This window comes from Neolamprologus multifasciatus, chromosome 16 (genome assembly GCF_963576455.1).
Source record: "Neolamprologus multifasciatus chromosome 16, fNeoMul1.2, whole genome shotgun sequence".
In the NCBI taxonomy this organism is placed as follows: Eukaryota; Metazoa; Chordata; class Actinopteri; order Cichliformes; family Cichlidae; genus Neolamprologus; species Neolamprologus multifasciatus.
The window spans coordinates 11,798,861-11,826,308 of record NC_140454.1 but is presented as its reverse complement, the minus strand read 5'-3'; the positions used below and the strand labels follow the sequence as shown (position 1 = coordinate 11,826,308).

The window sequence follows — 27,448 nt, the reverse complement described above, 5'->3', positions numbered from 1 at the left end:
GAGGACCTTGAAAATTAAAAAAACAACAACAAAATGAAACAATAAATGAACAAATTTCATGTGTACAAAAGGCCATGTGTGTTTATTTTATTTTATACACTTTATTTCTTGTGTTACAACTTTATTTATAAATGTTAAATCCTGAAACAAAGTTAAACTGGAAAAGAAAAATAACAACAACAAAAACAGTAATCCAAACTTCACAAGCTGCGTTTATTGTGAAATCCGGAAGAGATCTGTCACCCGGAAGTAATGTTGGTTATTATAGGAAGTTTTCCGCCAGATGAACGACAGTGATTTAAGGAAAGCCGGGAAATTATATGGTAAGGACATTAAAACCCAAACAAAGCAATTTAGCTGGACAGACCTTCTGTCAAAGTGATATGGAAATAAAATCTTAAAGGTTTTAGTGACAGCAAATAGTAGCGAGAAGCTTAGATCGCAGTAGCCGAGACAGCATTAGCACACAAGCTAACTTTAGCTCAGCTTAACACACATGGCGATAAAACTGAGGAGTTGATTTGAAAAGACGTTTTAGTAACGCGTGGTGTTGCTGTTTCAAGAACCTTCCCAAATTGTGTTTAATCGGCTATTAAGACGTACAAACTTGATCATTTGGTAATATTTACCTCAGGAAATGCCCAGTTATCATATTGTTACCTCTTCCGTCCGCTGGCAATGACAATTTTTGACTCTCAGTACGGCGATTAAACATCACCAGGAAGTCATCGTCCCTCTTATTTTATCGTTAATCACTCACAAAACGGTTAATAAACAGTAAATGTATCCTTCGTTTTGCATTGAGTATTGGTGATTTCATGTAAAGTTTATCTGGAGCAGACTAATGTCAGATCAACAAGTCTGTAAACCGAGTCCTTCGTAGAAATACGTGGATCGTGTCAGAGAACTATGTCAGAAAGTCTCACTAAATCTCATTAACTTATTAACATATTTTTTTTCCTAATGTAACGGAGTTTGTAGAAAAAAAGTTTCTTTAATTAAAACCTGCATTTTTCCTATCAAAGTGAATGTCTTAGTTGTCTTTTTTCCTCCCTTCCAGGTATGGACTCTGCAGACAGAAGTCGAAGTCCCAGTCCTGCACAGAGAGAAAACAGTGGTGAGTAAATGCTGCTGTGAACCCTACACTTAATGTTCTTGTCATAAGAGTCGCTTTAATCTCCATCCGTTATACTTGAGCAATACGGTGCTGCAATCATTAGCTGTCACCTCACAGCAAGAAGGTCCTGGGTTTGAATCTAGTAGCTGGGTCTTTCTGTATATTTTCTCTGTACCCCTTGCTGGGAACTCTGGTGTACTTCCACCTGTTAGACCTGATTTAGATTTCTGCGGTGAACCTTTGTAGCGCTAACGACATAATTTACGTGTTGTGTTTGTACTGGTACATTATGTCTAAATTAATGTGTGGGTGTGTGTACATGTTTTTCATTCAGTACCAGTTGATAGAAACAAATAAAATGCACGGACCTTTTCCCTCCAGTTTTCTAGTGGTCAATTTTTTTAAAGGCAAATATATTTGTCTCAAGTTTTTCATCTTCTTTGTACATTCCTACACGTCCATTTTAATAGTTTTGGCAATTTCCCATCAGGAATTTGCTGACATTTGTGAGTCCTTATATTGATGCTATAATTATTATCTGTTATGTTGAGATGATGATTGTTATTCTCTCACTGATAAATTCAAAAACTGCAGTGAAAAAGTAGCCTGAAATGCATGAGAAGAATCTATTGGTGCAACATGTAATTAGGTTGCGCTGTAGGGTGCATGGTATGAATGGTAACAGATAGATGTGCGTTTTTGTGGTTAGCTGGTGTCCATTTTATTTGTTTAGTTGTTTGAGTGTCCTTCACCTACGTGGCCACCAGGCATATGGATTAACAAATTTCACAAAGTTTGCAGTTATGACGTAGCTATTAAATAGTCATAGTCCAAAGCATAGGTCTCTGGTTAGCCCTGTGAGAGACTGGTGACCTGTTCGATGTCTACCCTGCCTTATGCCCCACAGTATCCCTAAATTGGGTAAGTGGAAGAAGAAGGATATATTGAATGGATATACTAATACTGTTCTTGATCTGTTTTTCTCTTTGCAGGACCTTCAGAGAATGAGTCTAGTCCAGCATCGGGCAGACCCCAGCAGGCTGGCTCAGTTGAAAGAAGCCCCAATGAGCGACGGTCCCCTCAGCCAAGTCTTGTGGACCGCAGGCCCTCCAGGAGCCCATCCTCAAGCAGTTCAGACAGCACCAGCAGCAGTGATGAGGATGAACATCATTCATCAGCACTGAGAAAGATTCGAAGCAGCGTGGCTCAGATCAAAGTAAGAAATGTGGCTTTTACTAGTCTGTCACATTTCATAATGTACAGACTACTACGGTAGAAATGGAAGAATCAGATGCTTTCAGACAGTTACAGAGGGTGAAACATATTCTGAAAGCCCTTTTTATATTTATAAATATATATATTGTATATTATAATTCCTCATCATTCAAAAATGTTGAGTTTGGAGTGAGAAACGCCATTAGTAGTAGGTGGAGTAAGTAAGTTGATTTCCCCAACTATACCGAACAATAGTTGAGATTCACGGCAGTAATAAAAATGATCCAGCCAAAACAACAAATTCAGAAACACCAAAATCTTAAAAAGTTAATGCAGTCAGATGCTTTGGTAAATGGAGTTTAGTGATCCATGTTATGTTTTAGATAGTGTCCAAAGAAGAGTTCAGGAACTGACAGTATTTATTCAGTTGATGTATTTTTGTGTGGAAATGGGAACTGAAGCATTTTGTTACTATTCTTGCCTAAAAGTGATCTTGAATGTCAGAATAGTTTTGAATAAAGTACCTGAAGAAGAGGCTTATTTACTTAGTTTTTTTCATGTTGTGCTTTTAAGACATGATTATGTTGCATTTGAAAATGTGGCTGTGCATTAGTCTGCTCGTTGCACAGTAGATTATTCAGGCTGCAGTTCTGGACAGCTGGTGTGAAAAACTGCTTGGTCTGAAGAGATGGTTACCGTGAGAACAGGACCCAGTTTAAGCTTGAGGCACCGATGTAAGACACAGTAGCATGTTTAGTGTCAGCTGGCCTGATTTATGAGTGTACCCTGTGAAGAAGACACTGAATAAAGATTTAACTTGTTGACTGACAGAATCACAAATCAAAGAGGACTTTGTTTCCATTACTGTCAACTTAGACACGAGCTCCCCAGGTGCATACATGCTTTTACTTGATGCAGGACCTGAGGCAGACTGACTTCACATTGCTGGGTTGTCTCTCTTTTTCAGCTCAGCTCAAACTTTTAAAAATGACAGCTTGGTTTTGTGCTGCTCTGGTGTTCTCCGTGTTGTCCAAATCATTCTTGCATTCAGATTGTTCCAAATCATTTTAACACATGAAAACTTAAAAAAAAAAAAATGCTGTCACTGTGCTTATTTGTTGTTCCAGAGATCAAGATCAAGATCCAAAGAGCAAGACAGATCCAGGTCCAAGGAAGAAGATCGGTCCAGATCCAGGGATACGGACAGATCCAGATCCAGATCCAGAGAGAAAAATAGATCCAGAGAAAGAGACAGAAACAGATCCAGATCCAGGGAAAAGGACAGATCTACATCTAGAGGGAGGGCGAGATCAAGATCCAGATCCAGAGGACAGGACAGGTCGAGATCCAGAGGAAGAGAGAGGTCAAGGTCAAGAGGACGTGACAGATCCCGATCCAGGGAGAGGGACAGGGACCGTTATGACAGAAGACGTTATGCACGGTAAAGGCAGCTTTTGTGATTGGCTTGTGTTCATTTTAGCACCAATGTGGCCCTTAGTCCATATGGGTTAACAAGTTTCAGTTTCGCAAGTTTCTGAAAGATTTCACTCTGATAAATATATATATATATGTGTGTGTATATATTAGATATTAGGGCTGTACAATATATATCGGATGACGATATAAAAGCATCTATTGTTTCATTTTACATTATCGTTTGTTTTGTGGTGTCACAAAATAAAGTTTACGGCAATATTTTTTCATGGTTTTGATGGTCACTGTAGTGACTATATTAATTTGTTAAAGTTCTCTCTTTCTCTTATATTTAATATAACCACACTATAGACGGACAAGTGCCTGTTTTTATGCATCGTCGTTAGCAACAACGACGGTAAAACCATCGCGTGTCCGCTTGTTTATTTTCCACATAAACCTTTCACAATAAAGCTCAATATCCTGTTGAGACTTTTCAAAATAAACGGAATCACATGAAAGAGTATGCAGAGTGTTTACGGATGAGAAGCAAAAAAGAGCCGCCAGGTGCTAAAAAATAAACCTTAGACTCAAACGTTAGAACAGGCTTTTCCCCGCAGCACGCCGTGTAATAAATACTCACAAAGAAAACGGCGGCCGTTACAGCTTGTGTCTAAAATGTATTATTTCATAAATCGGTTAAAACACTCGACTCCAGGTACACGACGCGCAGCTGGAAACACTACACGCATGTCGAGCTGCCCGAGATTCACAGAATTGATAGAAAATGTTAAATATTTGTGATTTATATTCATTATCGGACGATGGATGTCTTATATCGGGATATGAGATTTTGGTCATATCGCACAGCCCTATTAGACATTAGATTCCCAGCTGCTTGGCAACTTTTATAAATCCTGCTAAAACGAAAATTTTAAAAATCCAATTCAGCATAACAGTGTTGATATGATTTGGTTTCTCTGGATTAATCAAGTCATATTCAGACCTGAGAGTTTTTTCTTTTAAGTAAAAGTGTTACTTAAATAAGTAACCTGCTCCTTTGTTTCTTCTTTGCTGCAGGGATCGCTATGATGATCGGCGCGATGACAGAGATGGCCGTTTTGACCGACGAGCCAATCGAGAGGCTGATTCAGATCACAGGAGGCGGGGTCGCTCCGCTTCCCCTCTGGCTGACAGGGAACCAGCTGCGGCCAATGAGCCGCCAGTCAAAAAGAAAAAGGAGGAGCTTGATCCAATCCTGACGAGGACTGGAGGCGCTTACATTCCTCCCGCTAAGCTGCGCTTGATGCAGCAGCAAATCACTGACAAGAGCAGGTAAGAGAGCATTTCAGTACTTTAATCCTATACACTAAGATTAGAAAGTGTCACTGGAAGCTGTAGTCCAGGTCCAGGTGTGAATGTTTTGAAATGTTTATATTTGTTACACTAGAAGTGTTCAAACACTTTTTTTCTTTTTATTCTGTTGTGATACTTGGACACATCACCATGCCAAACCATAAACTGTTCCTGCACCTAACTGCATAACAGACCGTAGTAAAACAAATCAGATCAGTTGCATTCATTACAAATGTATCTGCAGTAAAACTGCAGTTTTTTAAAAAAAAAAAAGCTGTTTATTTAAAGAACTGCATGTAATTGATGACACCCTGTCTGTTATACAGCCTGGCCTATCAGAGGATGAGCTGGGAAGCTCTAAAGAAGTCCATCAATGGTCTTATCAACAAAGTCAACGTATCCAACATTATCAACATCATCCAGGAGCTGCTGCAGGAAAATATCGTCAGGGGAAGGTGAACACACACACGCATTCATTCGTGTACATTTTACGATAAGGCTTTGTGCAGCAGAGGCCTGTAATTTTTGCACAGACATCAAACACTTTATTAGCTTTAAGTTTCCAGATTAGTGTGATTGATTAAAGAGAGTGAAAAAAGACCTTCGTGACTGACGCACTCCCTGTAACTGCTCCTTTGCCTGTCAGGGGACTGCTGGCTCGCTCGATACTGCAGGCTCAGACGGCCTCTCCCATTTTCACTCATGTCTACGCTGCTGTCGTTGCCATCATCAACTCAAAGTTCCCTCAGATCGGAGAGCTGATCCTTAAACGTCTCATCCTGACTTTCAGGAGAAGCTACCGCCGCAACCTCAAGGTACCCATCTGTCTGTCGCCGTTGATTAGTGATCCACAAACAGTGATAGTGACGTGTTACTGTCACACGTAGATGCCCAGATACTTATAACATCTGAACAGTCCAGGACTAGTAAACAAGATCATCTGACCAATGCACACTGCAGCACTTTAGAAACTTATTGAGGTTGGATGACCCTGTGCACAGTCTGTTTCACTTCCAAAGGCTCACTTTTGTGTTTTGAAGGGCGGTGACTCCAGGAAAATTGCAGCAGAAAACAAAACATTAATAACACCTAACAGTCACCTTCATGTCATTCTTCTCACAAAAACAAAGAATAAGATGCCTCCAAATGATGCACCTGTATTAAAAATATAACTTTTTATATCTTGCCACTGCTAAACACAGTGACTCATGAATAGCATATCATATATAAATCACAGATGCTGAATGTTAAGATGATCTGATTAGATATTAGAGCACCTTGCTGCATTCATTTGCATATTTATGACTAAAATTTATTACTTTGGAAACTTCTGTCTACAGTATTATAACAAACAGCAAGTGCTGTGAGCATGTGTGTTATGCTGGGACATGAGGCAGGTCAAATGTCTGTTTGACCTTCATCAGTTGGACTTTGCATATTCTACTATTTATGCTTGTTTTTGCATATTACTGGAGTAAGAGGCTAAAATAGGCCTCCTTTTCTGTTTATTTATTTGAGAATAGGTTTTGAATGAGAATCAGTCTGAATCTAAAAGTCCTTTCTCAAGTGACAGAGGTGGAAATGTTCCAATTTGAGCAGACTGATGCCGCATGTGTCCAAATTACTGAGATAAAAAAGAAACTGGATCTAAATAAGAGAAATAACTGGCAGTACTGGAAGCTTGTGAACGCAGTCCAGAGTGTGTTTCTACCTGCTGTGGATAATTTTAGTATGATCTCTTGAAGGCTTGAACAATCTGTACAAAATTAAATTGTCTGTAACAAATGCAGGCAGAAATGTCTTTTTTTAGGACACTGATATTAAATGTGTTTGAGTAATTATCAGCAGTAGTCATGCATTAAAATCTGCATTTTGTTTTCTAGCAACAGTGCCTGACCGCCTCGAAGTTCGTGGCTCATCTCATCAACCAGAACGTGGTAGGTCCCGATTTCAAAGTTAAATACTGACCGAGGGCTCGAGTGTTGACGTCCAGATTCTAATCGGGTGCGTGCTTTTTCTGTCCCTTTCTACTCTGATGTCACTCGCCTTCAGGCCCACGAGGTTTTGTGTCTGGAGATGCTCACTCTGCTGCTCGAGCGTCCAACTGATGACAGTGTGGAGGTCGCCATTTCCTTCTTGAAGGAATGTGGTCTCAAGCTGACCGAAGTGTCCCCTCGAGGAATCAACGGTACGCTGAAGCAGCAGCTTTATAACTGTCTCTTTCTTCACGGTGGGAGGTGATGGTGTAGGCTGAGCTCTTTAATTAGAACAACAAATGATAACAAGTTAAAACTTTAAATTGCAGCCATTTCAAACATTGTTTGGTCTGAGCTCCTGAAACTTGAGAATTTACTTTTGCCTTTGTGATTTCACACAAAAAAGTGGAGTTTTCTTGCTTCATTACAACAGTATTAACTGCTAAGAGACTTTATTTCTCCTCGCGTTGTCATCTCTTTTCTCTTAAAATACTTGTGAGAATAAATTTTTCTGAATTTCAGAATTCAGAAAGTTTATGCACATTCTCCCTGTTTCTCTTTTCAGCCATATTTGAGCGTCTTAGGAATGTCCTCCACGAGTCGACCATTGACAAAAGGGTCCAGTACATGATAGAGGTGATGTTTGCTATCAGGAAAGATGGTTTCAAAGATCATCCAGTAATCCCAGAAGGCCTGGATCTGGTGGATGAGGATGACCAGTTCACTCACATGCTGCCGCTAGATGACGAATACAACCCCGAGGACATCCTCAGTAAGACCTGAGGGAGAGTGAGAGGAAGGGAGGAGTCACGTGACTTTTCAGAAATGTTTACAGTCTTTGTGTGTTTGTTCACTTAGATGTGTTTAAGATGGATCCAGACTTCCTGGAGAATGAGGACAAATATAAAACTCTCAAAAGAGGTAAGAAATCATCACACTCTGAACTGTCCAATCACCTGTCTGCTCGTTTACAGCTTAACCAAAGTTTGATGGTGCATCATTTCAGATATCCTGGATGAGGGTAGCAGCGATTCAGGGGAGGAGGGAGATGGCAGTGATGATGACGATGATGATGAAGATGAGAATGAGGAGGAAGGAGATGGTGAGACAAATACGTTAATCTGCTGAGGCTTTCTTGCCTAAAAGAGTCAGTCTGCTTTTTTGATTGTTTTTTTAAACACTTGGCCTGTGAAAACAGTTGTGTTGATATCTGACAAAATAACACAGTGATATTTATTTTAAACATCACAAATAATAAATAGTTAGACTAAAGACTTTTTTTTGAAAGATGGTATCATAAATAACCCCCAAGTCTGTTCCATAATAAATTATTTTAACATTTTCAGAAATATAATTTATAAGCTTGAAAATGGAGGGAGATTCTGACTCCAGGGCTGTAAGCAAAGACAAATATCTAGGGCAATATTGCTTGATGTTCAGCCCAGATTCAACTTCAGTGTAACCAGCTAACAGAACTGTTGTACTGAGGATCTTTCTGTAATTTCCAATTATCTGTCATGCCTTGGACAGTCCAGATTATTTTCACTTTTAAGGCTTTTTTTTCTCCAAACACAGCAGAGCTCTGTAAAAGGAGTTGGCCAGCTTGCTGAGAAATTTGTTTGGAGTTTTTCGCCTCCAGACTTTCAACGAATGGCTCATTACCTCTTGGAATATTTAAAACAATTAGCTGCCAGTAAAAGCAGCTGAGTAATTTTTTTTTAATACATTTTTTTCCTGTGACTGCATTACACTAAAAGCATTAGCACTAACTAAATATAGTTCTGAGTACAGCAGCTACAGGAGAACGGACAGTAAAGCATTTAAAAACATAACATCAATGTTATGAGTCAATGAGCATTTTAGGCACTGCTATGCTGCTGTGTTTTTTCCTGCCCAGGAGTGACTATATCTAAACAAGAGTGTGCTAATGGTAGCCAGATTGTTTAGCAAGCTTCATCCATAAACTGTATGGGTGTTACACAAACAGAAATACCTGCTAGTTAATTTGGTTAAATTAATTTCAGCTCCGATTAGCAGAAGTTGTTAAAGGAAAGCAAACTGCAGCTGACTATCAAACTGAAGAACCAGACCACAAATTTTTAGCCTGGACTTTATCCAAATGTATGAGTTACAAAAATAATACGTAACCTATATATGAACCGTTATTGTACCACACTGTAAATATGTTGTTTTCATGTGTGAATGTGGGCATTTTAACATGAGTCACTGACTCACTTTTGGTGGCACTTTTGATGTAACTAATACCGTTACATCAAGACAAGTAATAAGCAAGTAATTACTAAATTTGAGTCTTATTAAAAGTGAAGTGCATGCTGTGTAACCCCAATTAAACTAGATTACTTGCATCATTGGTTCATGTAAATCCTATATTGCACTAATGAACGATAATTACTCAGGTGACATTTCATTAAGAACTGATTGTGTTAACATTTAACTATTTTGATTTTTAAACATTTTTCCTGTTCTGATTTTAACACACTTAACACATCCAATCAGCTTTAAAGATGACCTTTGTGTTTGTCTCCCTCTAAGACGAGAAAGTCACCATCTTTGATAAGACAGAAGTCAACCTGGTTGCTTTCAGAAGAACCATCTACCTTGCTATTCAGTCCAGGTACACACACACAAACACAGTGGAACACACTCCTAAAAATACACATTCATACAGTGAGTGACTTGGTTTTCTCTGCGGGTGTTGGCAGTTATTTACAGCTCCCACTATATTTGATTGAGTTGGACTGATAATTAAGGCTGTGCATGCGTGTGTGTGTGCGTGTGTGTGCGTGCGTGCGTGTCTTTCTGAGGACCTGTTTGAATTTGAAACCTTAGGAGGGAGGACTCTGACTAATCCTCCCTTCAAAAAGCCTGTTCAAGGCTGGTTGAGTTAAGAGTTTAGTGCTAGAAAATGTATTAGGCCACAGAGTGCGCTCACAAAGACAGCTATACAAACCTGTGTATGAGCAACCTCGTTACCATGGTTTCACCGAAGAACGGTTCACAAGCTTGGACAACAGGATGAAAAAGTGAAGCCGACTGATTAAACGACACAAACAGAAACACACCAGCATGAGCTCACAATTGTACACCTGTGATCGATTGTTTGATTGATTAATAGATTGTTTGTTTTTGCAGCTTGGACTTTGAGGAGTGTGCTCACAAACTGATTAAGATGGATTTCCCGGAAAGCCAAACGGTGAGTCCACACGAACAAACAAACAGACTTACACTGAAAACGCACAATTGTAAAGTTTCATCGCTGTGAGTTTGTCCACAGAGCATTAATCTAAAACTATCGTGATACTGACGTTTGGGTGAAAATTTGGCGTGCATCCTTTGATGGCTAGCTGTTGAACACTCAGCTAGCCATCAAAAATGAGAATTCAGCTGAAACCGTGGGGTACAGTGGTCCTTCGCTATAGCACAGTTCACCTTTCGCAGCCACGCTGTTTTGCAGATTTTTTTTTTGTGTGCAATTTTACATGCTGGTTTTTTTTTTTGGGGGGGGGGGGGGGGTGACAACATATTGTGTTCTGCATCCTGTTTGGCTGTAGATCATTGTCAATCAATATCGTGCCGTGTTCAGCTTGTCATATTTATATAAATCTTTGATTGCTAACTGTGTGACTCTCCCCAACAAACACAACGATGTCGACGAAACGTTTTGCACCGTCAAAGGCATCCGCGGGTTTCTTTCTATAATACTGGACTTTTTTTTTTCTACGAGGGTTTGAACTTTGAGAGTGTTTAAATAAGAGAGAAAAGTGTGAAAATGTTCATGCCTGTCTGAGAAAACTGTTAAAAGTGTGTAGTGAGGGGTTTTACAGCCTTAAAACATCTATAATAATTGTAATAAAAATTAAGTTGGCTACTTCGCGGATTTCACCTATCGCGGGTTAATTTTGGAACGCAACTCGAGGGACCACTGATAAACGAGGGACCGCTGTAATTGTTTTTGTGTTCCTGTAATGGAGGTTGAGCTGATAATTACGTGTAGTAGGTTTCATAGGGTGACAGGTGCAGGTCAGCTGTGTGTGTGGTTGTTTGTATCACTGTCACAACCAGTGTTTTGGTGGTCGATACCTGTAAGAGACTGAAAAAGCAGCGTCTCGTTCTGTTAGTCATGTAATGAAAGTGATGACAGTGTATTTATAGATACTTGTATCTTAGGCAGCATTCTTGTCTTTTATTGTTTTAATAGTAAGAAGCTGGACATGAGATTGAACTTGATAGCATCAAGGAGCTTTTGATGGTAGTTAACATACTGTAGATGGTATACAGTCCAAAGGTTGAAAAATTACCTTTTGTTTGGCTGCCTTTGGTCCAGTGTTAAAGATTTTTATTTTCAGTCAGCCTACCAGCCTAAGAATGTTAATACTTTGAAACTTGACAAATGTGGTTTGCTCCCCTTTCCACCAAAAGTATATTTTTGGCATGCAGGCTGAAATGTTCGATCTCATATCCAGAGTAAGGTGAAGGTGAAACGTGACTGAGCTGCTGATGGAATATAAGTCTGGACCTAAACTAACTTAGATATTAAGCACTGACTCAGTTCACTGTTGAAGAAAAAATCCCATTCAATTTCACAGCTTTCATGGCAGAATTAGAAGTCTAAAGGCATCATTTGTAAATTGATCTGAACAAAAACCCAGATGATAATTCTCAGCTGGTCTGTGTTGTTTACATCCATTTGTGGTGGATTAGTAGGGCAGTCTCTAGAACTGCATTACTAGCAGGCCATACAGGTGTAAGAACCACTATAGGAGGTAAACGTAATTTTTGAAACCCTATAAATAAGCATTTGTTCACTTACAATGGCTTAAATGCAGCATGACAGCCTAACCCCACTCACTCACAAGCTCTGATGCTACATGGAGAGAGACACTGCACCATTTAACACTGCTAAAGTGTGTGTTTTGTTAGTCAGGAGAGGAAAGCTGTGTGTAATTTGTATGACGGGAAGTCTGGAACAAAGAGGAGGTGCTGTTCTGGTGAGACAGAGGAGAGAAAAAGGCATAAAAAATATCTACACTGCCTAAGAGCACGCTGGAAAAGTGGTGGCAGATGAAACTAAACAAAATTTCACTAACGAAAATCACCCAGCAATAAAAAACTTACAGTAATGTAACGAGTTGTTATTGATGGATGTTATCTTTAGATGTGTCTCCTCTGTGTCTCTGAAACAGTGCGGTCATAAATAATAAGAAACATCAGAGTGCACAGAGACCTTCTGACTATTATCAAAAGTCTACAAATGTTAAATTAACTCCTAATAGGACCACTGACAGCTTGGCCGCAGCCTGAAAGTTGATGTGACTGCCGTAGTTTGACTGTAGTTAATGAAAGTGTTGTGTTTGTATGAACAGAAGGAGCTGTGCAACATGATCCTGGACTGCTGCGCTCAGCAGAGGACCTACGAGAAGTTTTTTGGCCTGCTGGCTGGGGTGAGACACACACACACTCTTCATCTCCACAATCGTGAGAACAGTGGTGCTTTAGGGAAACCTGCTTTAAAGAGTCGGTTGTTTTCCATCTTCCCTTCATAGATATTTGTTAGGTATTTCTATTCTCTGCACGATGAATGTGACCATTTCACTGAGGTGCACATAAATCTTGTTGTGCACTTTTTAAAAGAAAAGAACAACTAAAAGGACGTGCTCAAGCTTTTTATGTTTATTGGCCATGTATCATGTTTACCTCAGATCTTTTTTGTTATTGTTATCTTAAGTTTCACTGTAATTAATTTAACTAAAGAGATCATTCAACCTGATTTTGATGCGAAGCACTGCTTCTATCTGTTAACTGTGTGTGTGTGTGTGTGTGTGTGTGTGTGTGTGTGTGTGTGTGTGTGTGTGTGTGTGTGTGTGTATGTGTGTGTGTGTGTGTGTGTGTGTGTGTGTGTGTGTATGTGTGTGTGTGTGTAGAGGTTCTGTCTCTTGAAGAAGGAGTACATGGAGAGTTTCGAGGCGATATTTTCGGAGCAGTATGACACGATTCACAGACTGGAGACCAACAAACTGAGGAACGTGGCCCGACTGTTCGCTCACCTGCTCTACACAGATTCGGTGCCGTGGAGTGTAAGGACACAAAGAAAGATCCTCCCCAGCGTGACCATGAAACTCATTCCAGTCTGGTTAGACCGTCTCTCTGTCTTTTGAATGTGTCTCACACAGGTGTTGGAGTGCATCAAGATGAGCGAGGACACCACAACGTCGTCCAGCAGGATCTTTGTAAAGATCCTATTCCAAGAGCTCTGTGCCTACATGGGTCTGCCAAAACTTAACCAGAGGCTGAAAGACCAGTACGAAAACCCACACTCCCACCACAGCCACGCACAACACTCAAACTGTACTTTACTAAAGCTGCTGCAGAGGCAGCCAAAGTTTTTACTCAGAAAACATTTAAATGTTAATGATATAGTCGAGTGAGGTAGTAAATCAAATTTAAGGAAACGTAATTAGAAAAATGTGACTTCTTGCTCTTATTTGGCTACTGTTGCTCCTAGTGATAATTAAAGAGCCCGTAAATGAAGTAGGACGTAACAATAAATCACGACCTCTGTGTGTGTTACAGGACCCTGCAGCCATTCTTTGAAGGTCTCTTTCCTCGTGATAATCCCAGAAACACTCGCTTCGCCATCAACTTCTTCACTTCTATTGGACTGGGAGGACTCACGTAAGGGCCACACTTCAAGAAACAGCATAAACATAGAAACATGGCTGTCACATTTTTTTTTACAAACAGAATCAAAAAACTTTTAGCTTAACTGTGTTATGTTTGGAATAAACTGCACTGTAAAGTGCTTTCCTAATATATGCAATAAATAATGGTTGTTTATTCTGTTAAATTCTGCTGGCCTCACAGTGTGGGACTCTCGCTGCATCTAAAATGTCATTGGATGATGAATGTAGCAGTTTACCTTCACACAGAAACACTGAACTCTCACATTTCTCCCACATCGTTTTCTCTCCTAGTGATGAGCTGAGGGAACATTTGAAAAACGCGCCAAAGATGATCATGACTCAGAACCAGGAAGTCGAATCATCGGACTCCTCGTCATCATCCTCGTCTTCTTCTTCGTCAGATTCCTCCTCCTCCGACTCATCCAGCGAGTCAGATTCAGACTCGTCAGACTCCTCGAGCAGCTCAGGTACAGTGTTGGGTAAGTTACTTTAAAATAGTAACTTAGTTACATTACTAGTTACTTCTATCAAAAGTAACTCAGTTACTTCAAGTTACTCGTTACTTTCAAAGTAACTAGTTACTAGGGAAAGTAACTTTGGTTTTACTCAGAATTCTCTTATTAATGTGTTGCTTCCATAACTTTGCCAGTCTTCTAGCTTGCTTACTTGCCACAAGTGCACTGTGCCACCTACCAATAGAAAGGAAAAGATAATGTGCATATTTCCATGAGAGAAATCCCACGCCTGGACCATCATTGACCGCTGCCATGATTCTAGCCTACGTCACAGCGTCATGTGCGCCTTTTACATCCAACACAAAAACTGCAGTCGTGGTGCTTTGATTGTACTCAGAACTCGGAAATTCTGCCTTCTAAATAGGAAGATGTAGGTAACACCAGACTGCAGATGAGCTGCATACAGGGCTGGACTGGGACAAAAAAATCGGCCCGGGCGTTTGGACTAGAGACTGGCCCACCATTATAGGAAAAATCATAAAGCCTTTGAATGAAAACAAATGCTGTTGTGACAGTGATGTACACTGTCTTGATGGTATATATGCATCAATCTATCAATCGTTTGTTGTAAGATTCAGATAATTATTTTTTAAAAGCTAGACATTTTAAATGAGAATAAGAAAGAAAAGTATTTCTTTGTGCCCACCTCTCCCTGTTAATGCCCTACCTGGCCCCCCTGGAAAACTTTGCTAGATCCGCACCTGCACAATTACCAGCTGTCAGCTACCTAAAAAGGATCCTGGGGTTATCTGTCTCTCAGAAACAGTTCATAACTTCCCTTCAACTCATTTATGTCACCTAAAAGGTAAACCTGTTTCTCCATCACCTGTTCAGCTCTGATGATTCAGTAAGGACATCTCCTGGTTTCATCTTCATGTTTCCCTCTCACCAGATAACCAAACCGACATCATGACCAGCAGCTTTTTTGCAGCTGTGGCTCCAGCAAACATCAGCTGATACTAGAAATTAATATTAAATAAATTCTAACAACTGCTGATCAAGCTTAAACGTGCTGCTGTTGTTTAACGTGACATTGGCTGGTTTCCTCTTTCTGGCGCAAAGTGGGCGATAAACAAACAAGAGAGCCGATCAGCTGATCATTGATCAGTTTTCATGATTGAAGTAGAAACAGGAGAGAGAGGGGGGAGAATGAGAGAAGAAGAGGCAGCTGTGCAGCAAACACAGAATAACTCCAGCTTTGTGTCTTTTTCATTGTAGCTGAATTACGGGGCAAACTGTTCCTTTTCACCTCAATAAGAAACGCGTAATATTTTATCTGAATACCAGACGGGACGGTTGGCAACTCTAATAACTTATGAACAAAATAAAGTTCAACATCATTAACTTCATAGCACCACCCAGCTGTATAGAAACTCCGTCATGCTAGCTAGTACGCAGTACGGAAAAAGTCAGAATAACGAAAATAAACTCCACCTAAACTTGGTTTATATCTGACTCAGATAGACTGCAGGTCATAACTTCTTACCTGAAGTTCAGTTCACACTTGGACCGGCGGCCGCCTCGGGTCTCTTTTCCTTCTGCGTCTCCTTTCCCTCATCCACCTGCTGCCTCCACCACTTGCTAATGTTACAGAATCTGTGGAAGCTCTGCGATAGCCACCACACGAAGTAACGAGTAACGACCCTATCTAAATCCCAGTAACGACTAACGCGTTCCTGATTTTGGCATAATAACTAGTTACCGTGCTCGTTACCACAATAATAACGTAGTTACTGTAACGCGTTACTTAATAACGCGTTAGTCCCAACACTGCTCAGGTACGCCTGACTGAAACCTAAAGATTTACTTTCAGAAAATCACATTATTTCACTTTTAAACGGAGGTACATTGTGCATTGTACATTGTTTGTTATTCTAGCTCACAGCATTGCTGCAGTAGTTGGGAGGTTTAATATTGTAACATTAATATAATATTCCTGTTATAAAACAACGTAGTCAGGAGTTTCTCCTTCTGTTTTATTAAACCCATGTTTGTGTTCAGTTGAATGTCTGAATTTTTAGTTTTTCATTTATGTGAGCTGCTGCTTCAGAAAAGACAACGTGTGATTTGTTTTTTTTTCTTTCTTTCTACTTTTTGTCCTCCAGAGTCGGACTCTAGACACAGGAAGAAGAAGAAGAGGAAAGGACAAAGTGATGAGGAGAGGAAGAAAACGAGAGAGAAGGACAAGAAGAAGAAATCTTCAGACAAGAAGCGAGCTGGACGCGGAGCAGACAAAGATGAGGACAGCGACAGCGAGAAGCGGGCGAAGAAAGACGACAGGGGGCGCGCACATGACCCGGAGGGGCGTGAACGCGACGGTGCCCGGCGGAGCAGACGAGACGACAGATTGGAAGAGGAGGAGGCGGCAGTGGAGGAGAGGAGACGAAAAACAGACAGGCAAAGAGATGACGGACGGGAGAGGGAGCGAGACAGAGGGAGGGAGAGAGAGAGGGAGCGAGCGAGGGAGAGAGAGAATGAGGCAGAGAGAGAGAGGGAGAGGGAGCGTGAGAAGCACCGGGAGAGAGAAAGGGAGAGGGATAGGGAGAGGGACAAAGAGAGGAATAAAGAGAACAGAGACCGGAACAGAGAGAGAGATGAGAGGAGAAGGAGATAAGTCTTCATCGCGGGAGCAGCAGTGATGGACTAATGACTTTAAGTCTTTTCCCTCTGTGACCCCTCTGTACCTCAGCCCAAACTGTGGTGCTGTGGATCTGACCCCATTCTCCATTCTGTCTGTTTATTATTGATTTTTGTTGTTTTTAATGAAATACTTAATGAAAAAAAGCCCATTAAAGTTGCATTCGATGTTTTTTATAACCTGTACCTGTTTGAACTCTTTTGACTTGTGACCAATCGCACAACACTTTTACTGTCCTCATTTTTTCACTCTCAAAACGCAAAAGACCAAACTATGTTTTCTCTGTGCTGCCTTGTACGTTTGCAGGTTAATCTCATAATTAGCACAACAGGATTGATGAAGCATTTACACACGTTCTAGCCCTCGGAGCAAACGAAACCTCAGTAACACCGAGAGCACTGAGGGCTTTCTTATTTTACTTTATTTCATTAGCTGACATGTAACCTGTTATAAAAAGAAAAAGGCAACAGAACCAAAAGTTTTTTAAGAGGGAGAGCAGTATTTGTGTTTACAATAAACTCTTGTATTGTCAGCTCACAACATGCTGATGTTTGCACTTCTCCACAAGCAGCAACAGTTTCTGAACTTTCCTGTTGTACCAGTATGTTTTCTCCTCCCTGCACTCATCCATATTATCCACCTGTGAAGGCACACGCTCAGGAAGAAATAGTTTTAATAAATGACCAGGAAATATCCTTTTCTATTTATTCTGTCTGTGATGAGTGGGTCACTTTTTCCAGATAACTAAAATGCGCACGCGTCACATCAAATAGTTATTTTGCAAAATTTGCAGCGTCAGTCTCCAGGGTAAAATATCTCAAGAGCTATTTGAGAGTTTGGCATCCAGGCTGTAGACATTGTGCTTTTCTGATAGATCTCAACTCAGGGCCTGGTGGCTCCACAGTTAAAGTATCATGATGATCTCTGTGTCTAACTTTGATAAACCCTTAAGTTTGCCCCTACGGTGTGATAACGCCAGAACATACTCTGCTTTGTTTTTAGCGCTAAATCAAAATCGAGTTTAGCAAAATATATCAGCAGCGTTGGTCTCGCCCTTCTGGGGAGACACAGGATGCTACATGTCATCAGCACTGCTGTGTGCTGCTTGTCAGCAAGATATTACAAAAAGGTGGAGCAAGGGCAAAAGATCTAATTGTAAGTTTCTTTCTTTAAAAGTTTGACCTCGGTGCTATGTGGAGTCTTGTGGTGGAATTTGAAATTGTCTACAGCACTGTAGGACTTTTCATTGAGCAAGTATTTACTATGCTGATAGACACACATAAATGCAATATATAATTGGATTTTACAATTTTTTAAATTATTGTAATATTTCTGTTGCCACAGTTACCTGCTGTAGATAAAACATGCGCATATCTCCCATGTGTAAAAAGTAAAGTAATGTGTAAAAGTGCCTTAAGGCTACAGTCTTCTAACAGCCAGCAGGGGGCGACTGGTCTGATTGCAAAAGATGTTTGAGTGACCACAAATCTATGAGGAAACGATGACCCAACTTCTCACCTGTAAACATCTTCCCAATGAGTTTATGCTAATAATCACTAGATTTCTAGCTTTATTTGATATTGCATGAGGTTCATTTAGCAAATTATTATAGAATAATTTAGAGTAAAACTAAAAAAGACAATTCCGCGCTGGTACTATTGGATCTTTGCTGCCTTCAATTATAGGATCCTGATTCAGAGACTTAGATGTTGAATGGACATCTCTGGGTCGGCTCAGGATTGATTCTCCTCACTCAGTTTTTTACTTCCTTCTGCTAATTTTTGTGATCTCTTCTGCTGCTTTATGTCACGGTGTGCCTCAAGGTTCAGTCCCAGGCTCCATTTTGCTTGCTTTGTATAAGCTTCTGTTTGGACGCATCGTGAAACTGTTACTGTCTGTTCTTCAGGACGGCATTCGTGGTATAAAGAACTAGATGCTAAATAATTATCTGTCTGTAAATATTGTCCCCGACAACTGCGTTTCCACATAAACTGATAATCTTGTATCTGATTCATCTTTAGTTTTCTAAATTGTGAGAAATCTCTGTGATAGTTTTGATCAGGCGTTCAGTTTTGATAAGCATGGTGAGTTTCTTGCCCAAATTTATTTTACATACAACTGCTTGTTGTGGCACTCGCTTCCATTAGACCTTAGATCTGTGGACACTGTTGATGCCTTTAAAAAGAAGCTAAATGAAAACTTGCTTTTATTTCGTATCCTATTTTATATTAAAAAACACAAACTTGAAAAGCACAAAAGCATAAATAAACTCTACTTCTTTTCTTTAAAGCAAGATATAATTTAGGGTGTTTCTATCTTGTGTCACAGCTACAATGCCCAACTCACTTCACAAACAGTCTCTGCTTGTTTTTAATAATGAAATACAAATAACGCCTTAATTAGCATGCTTGAGATGCAAAGGTAAAAAGAATGTTTTGGCCACAGACTGGCAAGCCCTCGCGCTCATTCCTCCTATTTTTCTGTTAGGCTAACTCTCTCCTTGTATTGAGCAGATATGATGATACAAATGATAATGCGTAAAGAAGCAACATTTCTGACTGACTTGATACTTTGTGAGAAGATCAGAAAGTTCACGCCAAACTGGAATCTAATTGTTCTGAAGTGTCTGTGTGATTGTTTGTGTTTAGTGCTGGTTTGACAGGAGTGTCTCCTGGTTGTTGGTGCTGTCTACCTAACACACGCAGACACACACACAGTTTGGTACCCTTGCACAACCTTGACGAGACGTTCAAGGTGAGAGGTAGAGAGATATGAGTGCGCGTGCCTAAGTGGGTCATTGCCAGGCTTGGTTGCGATTGGCTGGATGTTCTTAGGAGTAAAGGGACTGGATTGGTTTGCTGCCACAGCAAATAGAGGAGAACAGATCCATTGGGACTGAAGAGCTGCAAGGAATTCTGGGAAAGCACTGCGAGGCTCTGTGCTGAAAGAGAGAGAGAGGAAGGTGTGTCCTGCTGATCCTGTGAGAGGACTCCTTTTTTCTCTCCATCTTTACAATATGGTTATTTATACCAAACTTTTCATGGCTTCAAAATAAATCAAGCTGAATTATTTATCTGCAGGAGCATTTGAGTTTGCCACAACACGGCAACACAATTGTTCGTGAGGCATCTGGTGGAAAGAAATTTTTGCACATATCATCACTTTGTAAAGGTAGGTTTGGCTTGCTAGCATTTGCTTATTTACTCATCCAGCAGTTAGAGTCAAGGATTACAATTCAAGTTTTTGTCTCCTGGTGAATTGCAACAACAACCTGAACACACTCTGCAACACATATTGGACACGTAGCCACACATCTAGTAAGGCAAAAAACATTTTACTTAATATCTGTCCAAAGGAGCCAGTTAAGGTGGTCAGAGCATCTGGTTAAACCTTTAAAGCCTGAACCATGACACCATGACATAACTGTCAGAAAATTCTAATTTTTTAAAAAAAATGGAGTGTTTAGTGAACCTGTGGATGGAATTAAAAACAAAAAACAATATTAATTTGCATATATTGTTCAAATATTTAAGGAGATAATATGAACAAAATACATATTCACATAACTCCGCCATTGCCTGGTCCCAAATCCAGGATGAGAAAGGAGGAGGGTTGGGCGTGGGGCTAGCAACCCCACCTTTTAAAAATAAGCCATGCTACAGAAACTGCAACAACAACAAATACATACAACTGCCTGGACGGGAAGACTCCTCTTCAGCGGGGCTCATGCCGCATGCCGATGAAAGCCTTCGGGAAGCCAGCTCGCCGACAAGTCTTCTTACGACCAAGGCCAAGACCAGGATAGGGACCTGGAACATCAGAACCCTTTCAGACGTGGAGAAGATCTGTCGAGAGCGAAGTGAAGGCCGCCGGAATGACGTGGACCCAGCTAAAGAGAGCAGCCCAGAACAGAGTCCGTTGGCGTGGTGTTGTTGCGGACCTATGCTCCCCCAGGAGTCAACTGGAAATTGATTGATTGATTGACATATTCACATATTATATAAATAATATATTAAAATACATATTGTATGTGAAAAGATATAATGATAAAATAAATAGAACAGGATACGTAGCATATACAGTAGAGTACCTAAGTGAATCAAATGGAATCATTATGATGAAACCCATTAAAAGATTTAAGGAGACAAACCATTAAAAAAAATACAATTTTTACAATCTGGATACAATGTAACTACATAAAAAAGTGACCAATATTTGTAAAGGGAGTTTTTCCATCCCACTGTCACCCTCAAGGTCTTTACCTAATAAAACAAAGTGCCTTGAGACAACTGTTGTTGTGATTTGGTGCTATAGAAATACAACTGAGCTGAACAGAAACTTGAATTAAAACCTAATCAAAAGCTAGGCTAAAGAGGGTTTCAGTTTTAATGTCCCTGAGCAGATTTTAAACATCTCCAGTTTCACCTCAAGTCCTCCTGCAGACTGCAGGTCAGAGCATGAAAGCTAAAAGCTGCCTCCTCAAATGTTTCTATCCTGCACTTTGGAGCTACTTGTGCTCGAGGACCCGAGGGACCATACTGGTTCGTGCACTCTAAGTATATGAGACATACAGCTGAGCAAGACAATTCAGTGTTTTAACAACAAGTAAAGGATTCCCAAAATCAATATGAAAATTGACAGGAACAGATGTAAGGATAGGTGTAATGTGCTCTCTCTCTCTCTCTGGGCTGCAGAATACTGATGGGCCAGTTGATTTGTAGCAATTTGTTTCTCGAGTGACGAGATGACAGATTACAGTGTAGGACCCTGCTTTCTGTAAAGGATAGGTGTTTGCAGTCTTGCCTTGACAGTCTGCACCACAGCAATCTCTACACTTAGGTCTGTTGTTTAGTGGCTCGGGGTAAGTATAAGGAAGTTTAATGCTGCAATTACTAGATTTCCAGTTTTCACTGTGGATTTCCTTATATGGACATCTACTCTGCAGCTTGCAAACACTGCGTGCTGCTTCTCTGCATCCTTCCAGAAGTTGGTCAATCAGGAGGACCTGCTTCTTTGGAATGGGAGGATTGGCTTTAAAAGGAGGTGACTTCAGACAAGATAAAGCATAGGCTCTGTATGAAGGACCAGTTTAGGACAGATAATAATTTAAAAACAAAAACTGTGAATCATGCAAAGCTGCTTAACTGCAATCCCAAAAAATAGAGATAACCTGAAATAAACATAAGAGACCCTCTTAAGGGATTTACCAGCTGCCAATATTCCTCTAACCATCAGTAAATCCCATTAAAATACAAAACCAAATCTGCCAATATTGCCCCCCCTCCCCATCCTTCCTTTTGCAAATTTAAGCCTCCCCCCCTCCCCCCACTGAAGATAGCTCACAAATATGTACTTGTATTTAAAAAACAAAAACTGCTGAGTAATGCCCTAAAAGGGCTGCAGACTGTAGTTTTTAGCACATGTTACTTAAAGTATTTTCAGTGGTGGATTAATACACAGCTGGTGTCCCAGTGAGTATCTGGGGCAGCAACATGGCATGTGGATCCAAATGAACTACAGTGTGTGGAGAATCATGTCATCAAGTGCAGCAGTGTGCTTGTGTGTTTGCAGAAAGAGAACTATAACAACACGCCAGACTTATTACAGAGAATACGCGAGGTCACGTCCAGGAGTTTCCCATCATGCCTTGGTTTGGCAGAGATGGCCAGGAGCATTTGTCTCAGCAGTGTGAAATGTCGCGGCTCTCTGTCGGTGCGTTACCTGTTTGAACTGTTTGAAGTGAAGAATCTGCACCCGGCTGTCCAAGAAGCAAATGATGTAGGAACTGAACAGCTGATTTTGTGTGTGCGTGTGTGTGTGCGTGTGTGTGTGTGTGTGTGTATGTGTGTGTGTGTGTGTGTGTGTGTGTGTGTGTGTGTTTGGCTCAGTGTGACACAGATGAAACTCCTGCTTAATATTACCTCCTTTCAGTGGACTGCTTTGTATGGAGAGCAAAACATGACTTAAACAACCAAATGCACAAATAAAAGTAAACAGTGTTTGTAATGATAGGGACATGTTTATACTAATGTTTAAAATCTAGAGTATATTTCATGCATCAGCTCCTATTTAGCCTTTTTTCTACACATGTTTTTTTGTATTAACAGGTGGTCTCAACCTTAGTTACTTTTCAGTTTATATGAGCCAGAAAGATGAGATACCTTTTCTAAACTAAAACACCCAGCACGTCCCTGCGGGCGGTTTATTCTTCAAGCTTGGGTCCTCTGCCAGAGGCCTGGGAGCTTGAGGGTCCTGCGCAGTATCTTAGCTGCGCAGGACCCTCTCTCTCTCTCTCTCTCTCTCTCTCTATATATATATATATATATATAATTTTATTTTATTTTATTTTATTTTGGAGGGGTGCAGCGATTTTTTAAGTATGTGCAAACGTAAACTGAATTCCATCATATAAGGCAAAAACAGAGTTAATATTAATAAATATTAGTAAATAGAAGATTAATATTTGGTATGACCACGTATATTTTCAACGCAAACAAAAATGCTTTGGCGAAGCGTTCTTCTAATTTCTTTAAGTAGTCTTCAGCAATAGTTCCCCGGGCTTCTTAAAGGATATTCAAAAATTGTCTGCTTTTTTTCTGTTTTCTGGAAGATGATCCCACACTGCGTCAATAATGTTGAGGTCCATACACTGGGGAGGCCAATCCATCATCCATGTTCCTTTGTGCATTTTTCTATCCAGGTATGCTTTTGCTGTATTGGCAGTGCATTTGGAAACATTGCCATACTGAAAATGAAGCTAGTCAGACGCTTTCCATATGGTATTACATCTTATTTTGTCCTTCACTTGTCCAGTTTCCTCAACTCTTTTAAAGACACAATGCACACGATACAGAGATATGCTTTTTGGGAATCATCTTCTTGTTGGTCAAACTGTATTATCCCTGGGATTTTCTTTGATTCAACTAAAGAAATGGGAACAAATTATAAAGTTTTATGACAGACTGCTAGAAACAAAGTGCCTGATGATACAATTTAAAATTGCTTCTTTGCTATGTTGTCTGCTTTGTGTATACACAACACTGGCTGATCAGTTGAGGTAGTAGGGTTTTCATGCTTGAATGATTCATAGATCTGTGTTAGGTAGCTTAACAAGAAAAAAAAGTGTAAATATATATATTCACCTCTCGGCCCTGCGGGCAATCTTTAATCTTCAAGCTTGGGTCCTCTACCAGAGGCCTGGGAACTTAATGCTCCTGCACAGTATCTTAGCTGTTCCTAGGACTTCTGGACAGAGATCTCCGATTTTCTTCCTGGGACCTGCTGGAGCCACTCGCCCAGCTGGCATTCTATGTTTGCCCTGCCTGCTTGCACCCTGCTGTTATGTGCTGAATTGTCTCAGGGGCATCTTTACACAGCACTGCACCTGTGGTCTTCTTTAGGAAGCTTCCAAGGACATGATATATGAAAATGGTCGGGTACAAGGACAAATTTTTAACATGAAACTTTGATTTAAAAAAAGGATAAATCGTTTCTGTTTTTTAATTATCTGCATTTGATGCAGATAATCTTAATTAGTCTTTGAAATGCCACAGACTGGATGAAAGCATAAAATAACACCCATGACGCCTGACGTCACGGTCAGGTGAGTTGACAGTAAATACTGACAGAGGACAACAAACACTGAGCACCGTTGGCAAAAGTGTGTGTGTGTGTGTGTGTGTGTGTGTCCGCGCTCTGCAGCCAATATTTACAGTTTTTAAATGAATTTCACCTGCTTTTTTTTTCAACAAAAGCTGAAAACAAATCAAGGAGACGCTGCATTTCACGCGCACTCACTCAAACTCACTTTGTTTTGTTTTTCATCGGGTGTATTTAAGCTTCTCTCTTTTGCTCTCTGTTGCCGTTTGTGTGTGGGGTTATGCGTTTATGTGTGGTGGCGCATGCGCAGCACTACCTCTCTGGTCAGTGCAGCGCAGAGCGCGCGGCACTCCGCTGCTCCCACAGAGTTGATCAGTGTCCGGATACCTGATGGATGAATGGGATGGACGATCAATGACCGATCAGTTAAACCGCACGCGGGCACTCACAGAGCGGAGACTCGGATCGGTTCAGTATTGATTATCAGTGAATGGTACGGAGCTGACAGCGCGAGCGGAGTTGTGCGCTTCAAACCAAGCAGGACTCTACTTTCTTTATCCATCCATCCTCGTCCTCCGGTAAGTCACCTTCCACCTGCTTCTTTCTTTCCTCCCATTCATTCACCTGCTCACGTGTCTTTGCTTTTCTCTTCTTTCCTTTGATAAATGAAGCTTATGAAAACCACGCAGCAGCACGAGCGTTTAAATATAATAGTTTTCTCGTTTACATATATCTCATTTAGATTTTTGGCCAGTTTCTCTTATACTGCCCCAAATGATTAGACTGAGCATACATTCATTTACTCTACACCATGTAGGGCACTGAAAGTCTCATATTAAAGAAATTGTAAATGCAGAGACATGACCCCTAAGAGTGTGTGGAAATGACAATTTTATCTATATAGGACATTTCATTGCAAGCAAATTCAATATGGTTCGGTTACATGTCACAAATTGATATCACCGACGCATTGATAGTTGCTGAGGTTTCTGTTTTTGAGTTGCATTATAAATATGCTGGAAGATGGAGATAAACGCATCTCTTTCAATCACCCAGAGTCCTCAGGTGACACCTTCACTTGCCTTATTTCACAGTCATACCTTTAAATTATTCACTTTAACTGAGAAAACGCCACAAGTAGTCATATTTTAAAACTTGGTGATATGGTGAAAAATTCTTCAGAGTCACCAAAGATAATCACCTATGTCTTGATTAATTACATCAATCAATCAATCAATCAAATTGTTTTTGAATTTTTGCAGAAGTTATTAAAAGAAATAACAATAACTCACATTTGCTCTCTGGTGCAATGTACTTGAGTAAAATACCCACCAACACTGCACAACCTACACAATAAAAGTCCAATAAATGGACCGCAGCAGTGAGCAAAAGGATAATGTTTTTAACTCTCATGAGGTAAAAGTAAAATTTAAATAGGCGGGTTTTGTACTTCAGAATTATAGAGAGGTGTACACTTACTCACCAGACACTTTCAGAACTGCCTTAATTCTTCACAGATTCAACAAGGTGCTGGAAATGTTCCTATCGATGAGACAGAATCACACAGTTGCCCGTCTATCATGAAAAATTGTTCCAAAAAGGTGCCAGACTGAGATTTGGTGACTTTGGAGGTTTTTTGAATGAATTGATTGTCATGTTATAAAAATCAGTTTGAAATGATTTGAGCTTTGTGACATACACATTATGCTTCAGGGGCTCAAAGTGTGCCATTACTCCACCAGCAGCCTGAACCGCTGATACAAGGCAGAGGGAATCCATGCTTTCATTTATTTATGGCAAATTAAGAGCCTACCATCCAAACGTTGCAGCACGACATTTTTCAGATCTTCAGTTTTGAGTGTGAATTGTAGCCTCAGTCTTCTGTTCTTAGCGGGCAGGAGTGGCACTGAGGTGTGGTCTTCTGCTGCTGCCCTTCTGTTTCAGAACTCATTGTGTTGTGCATTTAGAGATGCTCTTCTGCACACCTTGGTTGTAACGAGTGGTTATTTGAGTTACTGTTGCCTTCCTATCAGTGTTACCGCAGATACCTGACAGTCTTTAGTAGTTGCAGTATATTACCTAGGTTAAATAGAAAATGCTTTCAAAGCAGTAGTGACTTTTCAAATTGAGTTTGTACATGAAAAAAAGGAAATAATGAATATCATACACTGGTTTGGGGTAGTGGTGGTGAGGAGAGGACCCAAGCATCAGACAAAAAAAAGAAAAAGAAACAGGACACATGAAAAAACAAACTCTCTAAGTAAAACAGGAAGTAACTAAAGGACGGTTAACTAGCAGTGAAACATGATGATAGTGGATCATAGGAGAGTGCACAAGTAAGGCTCATTAACAAAATATAATAACACAAGTAATGAATAAGAACTCAAGGAAAGCCCAGGGACTACACCACAGCAAGTCAAGAAGATGAAAATCAGCCCGATTCATTTATGGAATTTTAAGCATTTTTAAAAACTGTAGTTAAATATAAATGCTGTTCAGTATAATTTTAAAGTCAGGACTAAAGGAGAGAGAGAATAGAGCATATTCATGCTTGTTACTAACACAACACACACACACACACACACACACAGTCCAAATTGTCCAGCGTTGTCCTGTCTCACTCTCGCTTTGTCATGGAGATGTTAATTTTCACATAGATGACAGTGTGATGTAAGTGTGTGTGTGTCTGTGTGTGTCTGTGCTGGGTTTACACTGTAAAATAATTAACACGGTGAGCCCTGGAGTTTTAAGGACTCAGTGTGTGTTTGGGGTTGCAGGAATGTTATAGAGTTAATTACTCTAATATTGATTCCCTGATCAGCTGGACTGTTGCTGCTCTGACAGAAACAGACTTGGAAACTGAATTTGCCCTGAGATGCCTAATCCTTTCCTTTCCTTTCCTTTCCTTTCCTTTCCTT

At 40.3% G+C, this 27,448-nt stretch overlaps 2 protein-coding genes across 4 annotated transcripts in view; both read left to right on the top strand.

The window, feature by feature from the left end:
- The first annotated feature begins 219 nt into the window (after window positions 1–219).
- On the top strand, window positions 220–20,578 carry cwc22 (CWC22 spliceosome associated protein). Of its 2 annotated transcripts, none has more exons than XM_085136136.1 (20): window positions 220–323; window positions 1,061–1,117; window positions 2,110–2,333; window positions 3,460–3,773; window positions 4,826–5,080; window positions 5,428–5,556; window positions 5,748–5,916; window positions 6,985–7,038; window positions 7,154–7,289; window positions 7,643–7,849; window positions 7,936–7,998; window positions 8,084–8,179; window positions 9,631–9,712; window positions 10,231–10,291; window positions 12,462–12,539; window positions 13,020–13,172; window positions 13,269–13,396; window positions 13,669–13,770; window positions 14,070–14,245; window positions 16,399–20,578. In XM_085136136.1, the coding sequence occupies exons 1-20, from the start codon at window positions 284–286 to the stop codon at window positions 16,905–16,907; spliced, it is 3,033 nt and encodes a 1,010-aa protein (XP_084992262.1). In that variant the 5' UTR covers window positions 220–283; the 3' UTR covers window positions 16,908–20,578. The 2 variants fall into 2 exon arrangements, with proteins under 2 accessions (XP_084992262.1, XP_084992263.1); XM_085136137.1 differs by lacking the exon at window positions 16,399–20,578 and adding an exon at window positions 16,072–16,324.
- Window positions 20,579–24,753: 4,175 nt separating this feature from the next.
- znf385b (zinc finger protein 385B) overlaps window positions 24,754–27,448 on the top strand; it is a 60,220-nt gene continuing 57,525 nt past the window's right edge. Inside the window, exon 1 of one of the 2 annotated variants that reach the window (XM_085135372.1) lies at window positions 24,754–25,108. The gene's annotated coding sequence lies outside the window, so the exon portion shown is untranslated. The remainder of the gene's footprint in view (window positions 25,109–27,448) is intronic. The other variant, XM_085135371.1, reaches the window with a different exon arrangement.